Below are 14817 nucleotides of genomic sequence, written 5' to 3'. Positions count from 1 at the left end.
TTCCTTGTAATTGAAGGTTTCTTTGACTCCCGTATCTGTGTTTATGAACAAAGTATATCCCATTTATTACTGTTTTTCAGTATAAGTATAAAGCTTTTGGTATTTTCTATAATGAATCAGATAATGAATCAGAAATCCTTGAATCTCTGTGATTCAGAGAAAGATAACATGTCAAAAGTATTGGGAGTTTCTTGCCAATGTGAATGAAGACTAAGTGAAATTGTTGATATCAGGAAATAAAGAAAAGGGTCTTGACTGTGTGGCATCTGCAATACAGTGGAACAGGAATTCCCAGCCCCCGTTTCCCTTCAGCAGCCCAGATTTTAAAATTGTATAAGTAACAAAATACCTTTATAGAAGGTCTAGAACCCAATTAAGAAATTGCAGTACCACAGGTAAGCATAAAACTTAGATCAGCTGCACTTGCAATGCATAAGCCCAGTGATTTGACTCTATTGGCATCACCCCCTGTCTCGGGCTGGTACAGCTTGGTACCAAAAGAGATTGCGACCTTTCCTGGTAGGGCAAAGTGACAGTGGGGTGAATGTTTTGAGTGTCCAGGAAACTGTTAGTACTAAGAAAGGTATTCAAGAAAGGTGCAGGACACAAAAAAACACAGAAAAGTGAGTTGTGCTTCTAAATACTGACAACAAACTATCTGAAAAAGAAATTAAGAAAACAGTTCTATTTAAAATATGTCAAAAAGAATAAAATACTTAGAAATAAATTTAATCAAGGAAGTGAAATATCTATACACTGAAGGCAACAAGACACTGATGGAACAAATTGGAAAAGACACAAATAAAAAGATGTCCGAAGTATATGGATTGGAAGAAGTCATACTGTTCAAATATCCATACTGCCCAAAGTGATCTACAGACTTAAGGTACTGTGTGTCATAATTCCACTGGAATTTTCCAGACAAATAGAAATGCTAAAATTCTTATGAAACCACAAAAGACCTTGGACAGACAAAATAACGTTGAGAAAGACGAGCAAAGGTGGACGCCTGGCTCTTCTTGCCTTTGTTCAAGACAATATGATACCAGCATATACATAGATACACAGACCAATGGAACAGAATAGAGCCTAGAAATACAACCATGCACATATAGTCAAGTAATCTTTGACAAAGGCACAAAGAATACACAGTGAAAAAGATAGTATCCTCAGTCAACAAATAGTGTTGAGAAAACTGAATATTTGCATGAAAAGTATCAAACTGGAGTCGTATCTTACATCATACTCAAAAAATGCAAAATGGATTTAAGACTTAAAAATGAGATCAGAAACCTTAAAACAGTTAGAAGAAAACATAGGGGGGAACTCTTTGTCTTGGCAATGTTCTGGGGATTTCAGTTTTTTTTTGTTGTTGTTGTTGTTGTTCTTTTTAATTTGACAACAGAAACACAGGCAAGAAAAACAAAAATAAATGGCACTACATCAAATTAAAAAGATTCTGTATAGCAATGGAAACAATCAACTAAATGAAAAGGTGGAATAGGAGAAAAAGTTTGCAAGCCATATGTCTGATAACTTAATATAAAAGGAACTCAGACAACTCAATAACAGACTAATTAATTGAAAATAACTAAAAAAGGAGCAAAGAACCTAAATATTTTCCAAAGAAGACATACAAATGCCCAACAGCTATATGAAAAGGAGCTCAGCATCACTAACCACCAGAAAGATGATAATCTGCACCACGGTAAGAGATCACCTCATACCTGTTGGGAGAGCTATTATCAAAAACCAAGTGATAACACGTTTTGGCAAGGGTGTTGAGAAAAGGGAACCTTTGCACACAGTTGCTGGGAATATAAATTGGCACGGCCACTATGGAAAAGAAGTGTGGAGGTTCCTCAGAAAATCACAACTGTAACTATCCTACGACTCAGCATTGCCAATTCCTTGTATGTAGTCGACCCTTGAACAACACAAATTTCAACTGTGCAGGTCCACATATAGATGAATTTTTTTCAATAAATACATTGGAAAACTATTCAGAGGTTTGAGATGACTTGAAAAAACAGGTGACTCGCATATCCTAGGAATATAAAAAGATTAAGAAAAAGCTGTCATGAATGCATAAAATTTATGTAGATACTAGTCTATTTTATCACTTCATGGGAAATAGATGGGGAAACAGTGTCAGGCTTTATTTTTGGGGGCTCCAAAATCACTGCAGATGGTGAGTGCAGCCATGAAATTAAAAGACGCTTACTCCTTGGAAGGAAAGTTATGACCAACCTAGATAGCATATTCAAAAGCAGAGACATTACTTTGTCAACAAAGGTCCGTCTAGTCAAGGCTATAGTTTTTCCTGTGGTCGTGTATGGATGTAAGAGTTGGACTGTGAAGAAGGCTGAGCGCCGAAGAATTGATGCTTTTGAACTGTGGTGTTGGAGAAGACTCTTGAGAGTCCCGTGGACTGCAAGGAGATCCAACCAGTCCATTCTGAAGGAGATCAGCCCTGGGATTTCTTTGGAAGGAATGATGCTAAAGCTGAAACTCCAGTTCTCTGGCCACCTCATGTGAAGAGTTGACTCATTGGAAAAGACTCTGATGCTGGGAGGGATTGGGGGCAGGAGGAGAAGGGGATGACAGAGGATGAGATGGCTGGATGGCATCACCGACTAAATGGACGTGAGTCTGAGTGAACTCTGGGAGTGTGTGATGGACAGGGAGGCCTGGTGTGCTGTGATTCATGGGGTCGCAAAGAGTCAGACATGACGGAGTGACTGAACTGAACTGAACTGAACCATAAAATATACACAAATATGAAAATATTAAATTTATCAAAAGTTATGCGTGCACGAACACACACACACACACACACACACTTATGGACCATGAATAGCACTATTCGTCCCTGATGAGCAGTTTCAGTAGTAAATTTTGATCTCAAAAAACTGATCACCAGTGGTTTTCAGGTAGTTCTCATTGTGTTTACTATGATATATTGTAAACCTTGAATAACATGATAGGACTCATATGAAGTGCCCCTAGTGGTGCTGGAAGTGCTCTCAAGAAGCAGAGAGAAGTCACGACATTATGCAAAAAAGTTGAATTGCTTGTTGTGTACCACAGTTTGGGTCTGCAATCGTGGTTGCCACCATTTCAAGATGAATGAATCCAGCATAAGGACCACTGTAAGAAAAAGAACAGGAAATTTAAGTGCAGCTACACCAGCAGGTGTGAAAACCTTGTGCTTTTTTGAACTACATTTTTATCTTGTGTTTAAAATATAGCTTGTATGTGGGTGCAGGATTGCTATAAGCAAGGCATACCTATAGACTCTAATATGATTGAAGAAAAATAAAAGTCATTATGACAACCTAAAGCAAAAGGCGGGTGTGAAGGATCTAAAGCTGGAGAATTTAATGGCAGCAAAGGATGGCCTGACAAATTTAGAAAGAGGTTTGACTTAGAATATCAAAATAATAGGAGAAGCAGCTCTTGCGAAATCAACAGGCAACAGATGCGTTCCCAGATGCCATTAAGAAAATCACTGGGTATTAGCTCTTCACGGGATAGCTATCCCAGAGTCTGGGTTGCTATCTCAATTTAGTTCCCTCAGATTGCCCTCGGGGCATTCAGACACGGGGTCCTTACCCTAAGCAATGCAGCCTGCGCCTCCCTGTCAAGGCCCCCCCCCGCCCCCCCACCTTGCTAGTGGCAGACGTGAGTGTCTAGGCTGCTGCTCCACTGGGAGTTGCCATTAGGCATGTAATCTGTGGGTTTTAATTATTTATGTATGTATTTTTTTTTCCTCCCGATTATATTTCCCTCTAAGATTCCTAGGCTCACCACAGACCCGCCAGTGAGAGTGTTTCGTGGTGTTCGGAAACTACTCTCTTTAAGATTCCCTTCCCGGGATGGATTTCCATCCCTACCTCTTTTATCTCTATGTTTATCTTTTATATGTTGTCCTACCTCCTTTTGAAGACAATAAACTGCCTTTGTAGGTTCCTGATGTCCTCTGCCCGCGTTCAGAAGTTGTTTTGTGGAATTTTCTCAGCATTCAAATGTTCTTTCAATGAATTTGTGGGGGAGAAAGTGGTCTCCCCATCCTATTCCTCTGCCATCTTAGGACTGCCCCTTGAAACATGGGATCCTAATTCCACAACCAGGGTTTGAACTCATACCCCTTACACTGGAAGCACAGTTTTGTTTTCTGTAATTTAAACGTTTATTTTTTGCTTGGGGATAGCCGATTAAGAATATTGTGACAGTTTCAGATGAACAGTGCAGGGACTCACCCATACATAGACATGTATCCACTCTCCCCCAAACTCTCCTACCATCAGTATTGCCACATAGCACATAACCAAAAGAATTAAGAGAGATAAAGGAGAGAAAGAGATAATGCTCACTAACCATATGATTATCTGCATGTGCAAATTCAGACACCCTCAAGTTATCAAGGGCTTACAAGATTATCAGGTGCTATGCTTCTATGTAGAAAGTAAATACTTAATTTTTTTAATTAAAAATATTTATTTTTGGCTGCTCTGAGTCTTGGCTGTGACACTCGGGATCTTTGTTGCCACATGCAGGCTCTTTAGTTGTGGCATATGAAAGTTTTAGTTGTGGCACATGAATTCTTAGTTCTGGTATGTAGGATCCAATTACCTGACCAGGGATCGAACCTGGGCCCCCTTCACTGGGAGTGCAGAGTCATAACCACTGGACCAACAGGAGGGTCCTGAAAGTAAAGATTTTAGAACCACCCTAAATATGGTGGCTCAGAAAGTAAAGAATCCACCTGCAATGTGGGAGTCCTGGGTTTGATTCCTGGGTTTGGTACATCTGCTGGAGGAGAGCAACTCACTCCAGGATTCTTGCCTGGAGAATCCCCATGGACAGAGGAGCCTGGCAGGCTACAGTCCATGGGGTTGCAAAGAGTAGGACATGACTGAGCAACTAAGCACACACCCAAAATCTGGCTGAGGAGAAGAAATATATCAGCTCTTTTTCTCTGACAGCATAACATCTGTCCTGAGTTCCTTGATTTCTGCTGCATTTTCCTAATCTTACATCACTTTGGGGACTGAGACCCATTTTCTCCAAGATTTGCTAGAGGGTAACTGCTCAAGTGTTCGTAGGAATATGCATTTCCCAGGAAGCCTTTAATCAAGCAACACAAGCTGATATCAGAACTCCATAAAAGAGGACTGTGGAGACAGTGACTCCTGATTATAGTGGTCACCCAAACAGCTATCTTAGATCAGTAGAAGGAACAGTCTCAGGCTGTGGTAGATGTAGTAAGGATGCTGAGCCAGAGGAATCCAGAAGGACTCGAGTTGCATCCCTGCTGCCTGTTTTCAGAGGCCCTTATGGACTACGATCACATGAAGGTCACCCTGACTTCCAACTTGGAATTCTCAAGGAGACTAGGACCTTGATGTAAGACAAGTAGCTTCAAAAAGCAGAGAGTGGAGTTACAGGGTTCGTCCTGTGTCAATGTGAGGACGTGAAAGTGCACTCACAGTAGCATACACTGCATCGAAGGAGGCCCTGGAAAATCTCTATCGCTGTGCTCCCCAGGAATCTCAGGGCACAGATGTCAGGTTGATTTCAGTCTGGAAATTCTCAGTGACGTGAGGCCTCTATCTAATAGGATCAGCCTATTTTCGTGGGTGGACGAACCTGAGCCTAAGCAGGACCTCAGATGACAATGCTGAGTGTTAGCGGGGACCCCTGGAGAGGGAGCCAAACAGCATTCTGTAAATTCTTAGCTCGGAGAGACCCAGAACAGCTACTTCTAAGGGGTCCCCACATTCCACCTGTGTGAACTCAGGGAGGACAAGGCCTTCTCTAGCAGGATAGGGCCCCAGATCTGCAGAGGGGTTTCATCTTGACCATAACTGGACTTAGGGTGAGGACGATCAGTGCTAATGAGAGGATCTCCCCAGAGCAGTGCTCTGATTCCTTCCACTAGGGACTTGGGTTGGAGAAGGAAATGGCAACCCACTCCAGTGTTCTTGCCTGGAGAATCCCAGGGACGGGGGAGCCTGGAGGGCTGCCATCTATGGGGTCGCACAGAGTCGGACATGACTGAAGTGACTTAGCAGCAGCAGTAGCAGGGACTTCGGAAGGCAAGGGCTTTGTTTGGGGGCTGTAGGACTTGGGTTCATAGATGGAGGCGTTCGGGGCTCTGATAAACTGCACACGGAGGACCCTGAGAGAGAATCCAGGGACAGATGAATATTGAGCTACCGGGCTTCCCGTAGCATGCTGCCCTTACTGTCGACCCCAGACGACCTCACGTAGGACCCTACGCAGCTCCCCTCCACTTCCGCTTCGAAGGCGAGGAGGTCGACCAGTAGCCGCAGCAACCGTTTGGTGGAGACTTAGTGTCCAGGACTTCTCTGGAACCAAGGTGAGGACCTGAATGTAGCTGAAGGGACTTTCCCAACCCTCCCAGTAATAAAAGTGACCCATCCACATCCCACCCCTGTGATATGGCTCTTGTGGGCCCCTCAGAGCTATCGGCTGAATGTGGTCTAGAGTTCTCAGGCTAAGGCGTTGGTCTGTGGGGGTAGGCCCAGATTCTACCCCGGAGGAGGTCTAGGACCTAGATTATGGCCCTGAGGGCTGAGGAGCAGAGTTCGACACTGCAAGGGGGCCCTACTGAGCGACTCCCCTATACTGGGCTCTAGGAGGCCTCGGTTAAGCTGGCCAACTCTGGTGCCCCCTGGTGTCCAATGGAGGTGGTTTTGGTGAAGTGAGAACCTTGCTCTAACAGAATAAACCCAATTCAACAGAGGGAGCTAGTCTGCAACATGATTCATGGTTGTGACGCTGAGTAAGGATGGCGGCCACTTCCTTAAGAAACGGGGCCACATAAAGCGCCAGCCCTGTTTTAAGGCCTGGGAGAATTGGGCGTTTTGACATGATACTTCCCGGGACATCTCAGGGAAATGAGCAACCAGGTCAAAGTGGTAGCCTTAGGTTAATTAAGGGAGGGTTTCAGATTTGCCAGGGGTCATGGTGAGAAACTCGGGGGCTGTGAACATGTTCCACACCACATCATTCGGACCAAATCCTCCCTGACGTCATCCCTGGCAGACCTCAAGAATACATGTCAGTCCCCACTGTGGGCTAAGGAGTGGTCAGCTAAGGCAGTGGTGAACAGAGGGAGAGCTCTTAGACCCTTTCATGTGTCAAATGTAGACCTTGGATACTTCTATGTCCTGGCTGTTGTAAATAGTGCTGCAGTGAACATTTGAGTACAAGTGTCTTTTTCAGTTAGTTTCCTCAGGATATATCCTCTGTAATGGTACTGTTGGCTCATGTGGTAGTTTTATTTCTAGTTTTTTATGCAGAGTGAATTAAGTCAGAAAGAGGAAAGCTAATATCATGTATTAATGCATGTATATGGAATCCAGAAAGATGGTACTGATGAACCTCTTTGCAGGACAGCCTGGCTCTGCAGACATAGAGAACACACTGGTGTAAACAGTGGGGGAAGGAGAGGGAGGGACAGATTGAGAGAGTTACATTGAAAACGTACACATTACCATATGTAAAATAAATAACCACTGGGAATTAGTTTTATGACTCAGGGAGCTCAAAGCCAGTGCTCTAACAGCTTAAGAGGGGTGGGATGGGGTGGAGGGGGAGAGAGTTTGGAGAGGGAGGGGACATACAGTATACCTATGGCTGATTCATATTGATGTGGGGCAGAAAATAACACAATATTGTAAAGATATCATCCTTCCATTAAAAATAAATAAATTTGTTTTTAAAAAGACATATAGAAGAAAAGAGAAGCAAAAAAAAAATTAACTTTGAATTGGGATCTTGGATGGGACCACAGGGACATCAACCTGCCTGCAACAGCTTCCATTCTTAGGAGACCGTGTTTGGGAAGATGAGGTCATCTTCACTTCCTCCTGTGGGGACACAGGGTGATTGGCTTTTACTATCAGACTGGTATCAGTTCAGGAGAAAGGGGAGGTTCTCTGCCAGGCGCCCAGTTAAGGAACCTGAGTGAGGACTCAGAGCATGCATCCCAACCCTTGGATTTCAGCCCAGGAAATCTCAGGGATGGGCTATGAGGTTGAACATCTGCTTTACTGTTTTATACCAAGTCTAGGGGAGGGGAAATGTCTTGTCTGAAGGTGCAGCCACCAGTTAGCAAATGGAGAATAGTGCCCAGCATTTTAAGGAGCCAAGGTAAGGACCTTGAATGATGATCCCAGTGAACTCAGGATAGAAAAGACCCTACTGAGCTCTCAGCACTGGGTATCCCCTGGGAGGGAGGTGGACTGAGGCATCCCTTCACTTGCTTCTGGATCATGTGGAGGTCTGAAGTGTCTGCATCAGAGCCAGGACTTGATGTGATAATACTGAAGATGAGCAGAGAGGACCCCACTGTCAGCACCTGGTGTCACCTCAGTAAATCCAAAGCAGGGCTGAGAGGATGCAGAGGAATAGTAAGGCCTCTGTTCTTCCTCTGGGATTCTCAGGAGACAAGCTGAGCAGGAAAACAGGAGGCTTGTGGGTTCCTAGGGCAGTGTCCTCAAGGACACCTGCAGAGGTGGCCTTTGATTAAGCCAAGGTAGAATCTCCCTGTTCTAACGTGCTCATGTCACCTCATTCTCCATCCTCCAGGTGCCCCAATCTCCTGTCTATTGGTCCAGACCCCTGCCTGCGGTCCCTGACCACAGCTGTCATGCCTCGTGGGCAGAAGAGTAAGCACCGTGCTCGTGAGAAACGTCGCCAGGCCCGGGCTGAGATCCAGGGTCTTCATGATCAGGCTACCACATCTAGGGGAGAAGAGACCACCTCCTCCTCCCCTCCTGATTCAGAGAGTGCTCCCTCAAGCTCGTGTGCTGCTGGCACCACCACGGGTCCTCCGGGAGCCCAAGGCACCACCAGTGCTGCTGCAGGTGCTATACGCAAAAGATCTGGTGGTGGTGGCACAGCACGCTCGAGATCTGGAGTAGGTGGCATAGCACGCTTGAAATCTGGTGGAGGTGCCGAGGGCCAAGTTCAGGGAGGTGAAAATTCCTCCCAGGCCTCAGCTGCTGCTGAGATCTCTCACACAGATCTTCTGACCATGGAGTCAGAGAATTTGGTGAAGTACATGCTGTTAAAGTATAAGATGAGGGAGCTAATTAAGAGGTCAGAAATGGTGAAGGTTATCCACAGAAGGTACAAGGCGCAATTCCCTGAGATCCTCAGCAGGGCCTCTGAGCACATGGAGATGGTGTTTGGCCTGGTGCTCAAGGAAGTCAGGCGCAACAGTCACTGCTATACCCTGGTGAGCAACCTAGATCTCAGCGACAGTGAGTCTATGAGAGGTGACTGGGGGCTGCCGAAGAATGGTCTTCTGATGCCTCTGCTGGGTGTCATCTACCTGAATGGCCATCGTGCCTCTGAGGAGGAGGTCTGGAAGTTCCTGAATATTCTGGGCATCTATGATGGAAGAATGCACTTCATCTTTGGAGACACCAGGAAGCTCATCACAGAAGATCTGGTGCAGGAAGAGTACCTGGAATACAACCAGGTGCCTGGCAGCGATCCCCCTCGCTATGAGTTCCTGTGGGGTCCTAAAGCGCTCACAGAAAACAGCAAGACGAAAGTCCTGCAATTTTTGACCAAGGTCAACAATTTGGTCCCTGACGCCTTACTGCCGCATTATGAGGAGGCTTTGAGAGAGGAGGCAGAGAGAACCGGAGCCAGAGCTGCAACCGGGACCGGCCCTTCTGCCTCAGCCAGCGCTGACCCTTCTGCCTCTGCCAGACCTGGCACTTCTGCTGCAGCCAGGGCTGGCACTTCAGCCTCAGCCATGGCTGACATGTCTGCCTTAGCCGGTGCTGGCCCTTCGGCCTCGGCCAGGGATGGCACTTCTGCTGCAGCCAGGGATGGCACTTCTGCCTCAACCAGTGCCCACTCCAGGGCTACATCCAGCCGCTCATCTGGCCCCTAGTGTGGTCTGAAGCCCATTCTTCACTTTGTGGTTGGAAAAGCCTGTCAACCTGTGTTCCGAATATGCATCAATAACTTGTTGACTTTTTATTCCTCAATTTTCAATTGTTACTTTTTACAACAAAGTTTATTTTAGGTTCATGATAGAAGTATTTGAATTACATGGGTCTCATGCTGTTTGCTGTTTGTCAGATTTAGGATTAAGAGTTTTGTTCTTTGAAATAACATACTGGAAATCCTCAAATCACTTTTGTGATCCAAGATGAGAATAACTACACTTTAGGATAAGAATACCCATAGAAATATGCAAGACACTACACTAAGGCTCAGAACATAGATGCACAGACAAATAGCTGAAAGTTTGTCAATTTTGGGTGTGCTTTACTTACTCTCTGTTTAGTTTCCCTTTATATAAATGTAAAAGATATATACTTTGATTGGATTATATTTTTCAAGAATGTTTGAGAATATAAATTACAGCAAATGATTTATACGTGGTTCTTCTTTTACACAAACATTAATTGAGCATGTGCTCTTAAGAAAACTTCATGCTTGTACTGGCAATATTTAGTCAAAAAAAAAAAAAATCAGTGCATGCCTCTGCCCATGCAGATACAGTTTCTCAGAGAAGCTGTCATTATTTGGAAGAGGCTGAGTTACTCTCTAAATCAGAAAGAACAACAAAGAAGCAAGGTAAAGAGGGGGTGGCGAGAACATATTACTTTGGTTTCATTGCTAAGCAGAAGTTTGGCTGATTGGGGAGGTTGGATCTTTTTTTATTTTTTATCAGTTAGAACACTGCATAGTCCCTGACATCTCTTAGATGCCATAAAACAAAAAAACAACAACCCAGCTGATGTAACATCTGAGGTCAAGATAATCGTAGTGATAACTGCCATTGCCCCTAATGTCTCAATAGATACAGGCGCCGTGCCCAATGCTTTCCATAAATACATATATTCCACCAATCCTACCAGACAGAGCTTATCAAACTCACTTCACAGTGGAGAGCCTGAGGCTTATAGAGTTAGAGTTTGGTTTTGTGCCAAAATACTTAAGGCTGGTAATTGACAGAGCTGGGACTAGACTCCTGCCCTAAACTAACATGAGCACTCATACTATTCTCTCCCCACCCTGAGACACACCCTCGTCTTTTTTTTAAACAAGTACTTTTGACATTTCATTTCCTTTTCCTTATTTATTTACTTTTTATTTATTTATTTATTTGGCTGTGCTGAATCTTATTTGCGGCACATGGGATTTACTTCCCTGACAAGGGATCGAACCTGGCCCCCTGCATCGGGAGCCTGGGGTGCTAGCCACTGGACCACCAGGAAAGTCCCCACCCTGTATCTTTTATTTCAGTGTTTTTCTCAGCACTTCAAAATTTGTCCTAGGTGATAAAAAAAGAATGCCCTTGTGCTCAAGCTACTGGATTGGAATGTGTAGCCAGAGCAGTAAGAATACCAGATATATTTAACAAAAAATACGTATACCTTATTCATTACTCACAGATGAATGAAAGAGACAATATTCTGTGCCAGTATAAGCATGTACGTTGGCCATGTTAGATAACCTCTGAAGACCAAGGGCTCTCCATATCTTGCTTACAGTCTCTTGCCTATAGAAAGTAAATCTATCAGAACAGAAATGCCATGAGAACCTTCACCTGGCTGATGAGGAGATAGATTGATGTACTTTTTTTTTTTTTCCCTGATGGGCTACCACCTCTCCTTGGACTCCTTGGGCTATAGCTTGTCCATCTCCCATCACTCCTGGGACAGGGACCCATTCATTCTCTGTAGCACTGCAGAGCAAACACAGCTCAACAGTTTGCAGAGATGTGGAATTTCCCCAGAAGCCTTTAATCCAAGACACAGCAAGATGAGGACCCCATGGAGGAGGATTGAGGAGAGCAACACCCCAGAATATGGGGTGGGGGGTCACTGGGAGAGCACTCCCGTCTGCTCTCAGACACAGGATCTCAGAACTGTTAGGCTAAGCATGCCTCGCTTATTTTTCAGGCTTCTCAGAAACTTGGTCTTGGGACCGAGTTCTGAGGTTAGATAGGAGAGAGGGTCAGTCTCTCAGAAATGATGGTGATAAACCTGAATGAGGGTAATAGAAAGACCCAGCCACAACAGTAGCAACTGGTAAAGACCCGTCCTCATTGGCAATCCCATGAAGTCCAGAACAATCCAGGCTGCTGTGGTTAACTCAGGTCCCGGGAAGGTGGGGACATTGGGAATCAGCAGAGTCCTCAGCCTCAGATCAGCAGAGAATAGAGCCCCAGGAAGGGTGCAGAGTCAAATTGAAGACCCAGGGTGTGGATATGGAAGCCCCTCAACCCCAGCCGACAGGGCTACACTAAGTCCCTCCTCTCCAGTTAGCCCTGGGAAGCATAGGTAAGAGCTAGCCAGCTCAAGGGCCCCCTGACTTCTGGCTGGAGGGTGTCAAGGAGATGTGGACCTTGGTTTATAGGCTGGCTCTTCATCAGAGAATGGAAATCCCAGGCATGACATTTGCACAGTCCTCTATGAGGAGTGTGTCAGCCAACTACCCCATTACAGATAAATTCTTAGAAAGTCCTGCAAATGTAATGGGCCCTGGGAGGGAAGAGGCAGGGCTTTCAGAGTAAGTGTATCCCTTATTTCCTGAAGGAGAATGGCTTCAGGGCATTAAAGTCCTTGGACTAATGGAGGAAGCCTCTATCAGCTGAGGAAGGGTACCCAGTTCCTAACAGGAATCAACAGATGGCACTGACTGACAGCGAAGGATCCCTCCCAGAAAGAAGGGGGCTACAGAGGGCACTGTTCCTGTTAGGCCTTAGACTGTGCCACTTAGGCCTGGTGACATGGTGAGTCCTACTCACTTCCTTCCAGAACATCTCATGGAGGTAAAGAACCTCATCCTGATCAAAGGGAGCAGCCACAGCTCATAGAAGTATGATTTCCAGATTGTGCCAGAAGGTAAGATAAGGACCCTGATGACTGAAAAGACCACCCACCTCAAAACAATGGGGCAGAACTTATTCCTTCCACTACTGTTAGCCTCGGAAGACCACAGGCTGTGGTGGCCCAATGAGGCAAATTCCACCTCTTCCTCGCGGGTCTCAGGGAATTGGGGGCTTGAGGGGAGAAGCTTTAAGGTAAGTCAGTGAATATTTCCAGGTTGTAAATATTTCAAGGTTATTTCTAAGTCAGGGTGAGGATGGTAAAGAATGTGGGAACCCACATACCAGGATGACCACGTAGAATCCTCCCTAGTATCAGGCTAGAAGGCCCCAGGCAGAGTTGTCAGCCCAAGGGACCCTTCAGTTCTGACCGAGGAGTAGCAGGAAAGTTAGGGTTTTGGTCTGATGGTGGTGGTCCCATGTCAACAGAGGGGGGGATCTTGGGCTTGGCTGAGAGTCAAATTTGGGACCCTGATTTGCAACCCTGATTTGGGACCCTGAGAGGAACTGTCTTTTATCCTCAACCAGCTTCTAGAGCTTTCATCCTTGTGAGACTATGGGCAGGAGTAGCTAGATAAGGCCGCCCTCATTTCCTCCTCCAGGCTCCCAGGGAGGTATGGGTCTTACTATGAGGAGATAAGCCTCAGGTCCAGAAGGAGGGGATTCCCCAGGCCCCACCAGAAGTCAAATTTTGGAGCCTGAGTGCAGACTGAGGAGTGGACCCATCCTTGAATAGAGACAAAGAGTGTCATGCCATACCCTTTGATATCAGTTCTAGAAAGCTCCGGGGAGGGCTGTCAGGCAAGGCTTTCCCTTACTTCTTTATATCAGGCCTTCTTTTTGTCATTGTTGAATCACTAAGTCGTGCCTGGCTCTTTTTTGATTCATGGACTGTAGCCCCCAGGCTCCTCTGTCCATGGGATTCTTCAGGGAAAAACTGGAGTGGGTTGCCATTTCCTCCTCCAGGGAATCTTCCCAACCCAGGGACTGATTTAGGTCTCCTGAAGTTCCTGTATGTACCATAGGCAGATACTTTACTGCTGAGCCACTAAAGTGGTCCTATTTCAGGCCTAAGGGAGGTCAGATCTTTGATGGAAAGTGCAGCCACCAGTCATGAGAAAGGAGGCATATGGTGCCTTCCAGGCACTGTGGTAGATGCTTTACAATTACCATGCCACCAGTCCTTCCAGACAGGGCTTCTCAAACTCACTTCACAGATAAAGAGCCTGAGGCGCTCTCAGAGAGTTTAATGATCTGACAAACTTCCCATGGCTGGTAAGTGGCAAGGGTGGTCGTAGGCCCTTGAGTTGAGTTAGTCTAAAGCTCACCCTCTCACTCCTGCAAGCCTGAGCTGACCTTGTGCCCTTAATTCCCCTTTTTATTTTCATTACTGTGAAATGTATCAGAAGCAATAAGAAGAAGGACTCTCAGGTCAAACTATTATATTGTAATACATAGCTAGAGCAATAATAATAATAAAACTAAAATAAATGTGACATGTGAAGAGAAGAAACAAAGCAATGATGTTTGCTGACAATAGGATCATCTGTCCATATATATGAAGTCTCGGATAAGCTTAAAAGATCTGAAAGCTTTACGGTTACACATAAGCTCCAAAGATCAGGATTCAAAAACAAGTCATCTCAGAGCCATTTCTTTGTATAAAGAAATATCTATTAGACATAAAATATAAAGTTTATGTATTCGAACATAAGTTCCCTGTGAAGTCTGGCTGAAGGAGAGAAGGGACAGGTTTGCCGGAGTCCAGCTCCAGCAGCCAGGGAATCAGCCTGAAGGGATGAGCGGTGCCGGCCAAGAATGATGTAGCCTCTGACTCGAGGTACGGACCTACATGTTTATTTCAAGCATCAGGTCTTCTTTTATACTTTGACAAAAGCATTAGGTCAGAGGTTTGACATTTT

At 45.2% G+C, this 14817-nt stretch overlaps 1 protein-coding gene across 1 annotated transcript; it reads left to right on the top strand.

The window, feature by feature from the left end:
• Positions 1-8149: 8149 nt before the first annotated feature.
• Positions 8150-9943, top strand: LOC139181584 (melanoma-associated antigen B2-like). Its single transcript, XM_070785080.1, has 2 exons — positions 8150-8184; positions 8623-9943. Exons 1-2 carry the CDS (start codon positions 8150-8152, stop codon positions 9941-9943), a joined length of 1356 nt encoding a protein of 451 aa, XP_070641181.1.
• The last annotated feature ends 4874 nt before the right edge of the window (positions 9944-14817 follow it).

Source organism: Bos indicus, chromosome X (assembly GCF_029378745.1).
Source record: "Bos indicus isolate NIAB-ARS_2022 breed Sahiwal x Tharparkar chromosome X, NIAB-ARS_B.indTharparkar_mat_pri_1.0, whole genome shotgun sequence".
NCBI lineage: Eukaryota > Metazoa > Chordata > Mammalia > Artiodactyla > Bovidae > Bos > Bos indicus.
The sequence above is the reverse complement of the archived record's forward strand: the minus strand, read 5'-3'. Positions and strand labels throughout refer to the sequence as shown.

Coding starts and splice junctions, on each gene's coding strand:
- LOC139181584 (XM_070785080.1), top strand. CDS start 8,150: ATGGAGAATAGTGCCCAGCATTTTAAGGAGCCAAG. Junction 8,185..8,622: donor CAGCATTTTAAGGAGCCAAG/GTAAGGACCTTG, acceptor TCCATCCTCCAG/GTGCCCCAATCTCCTGTCTA.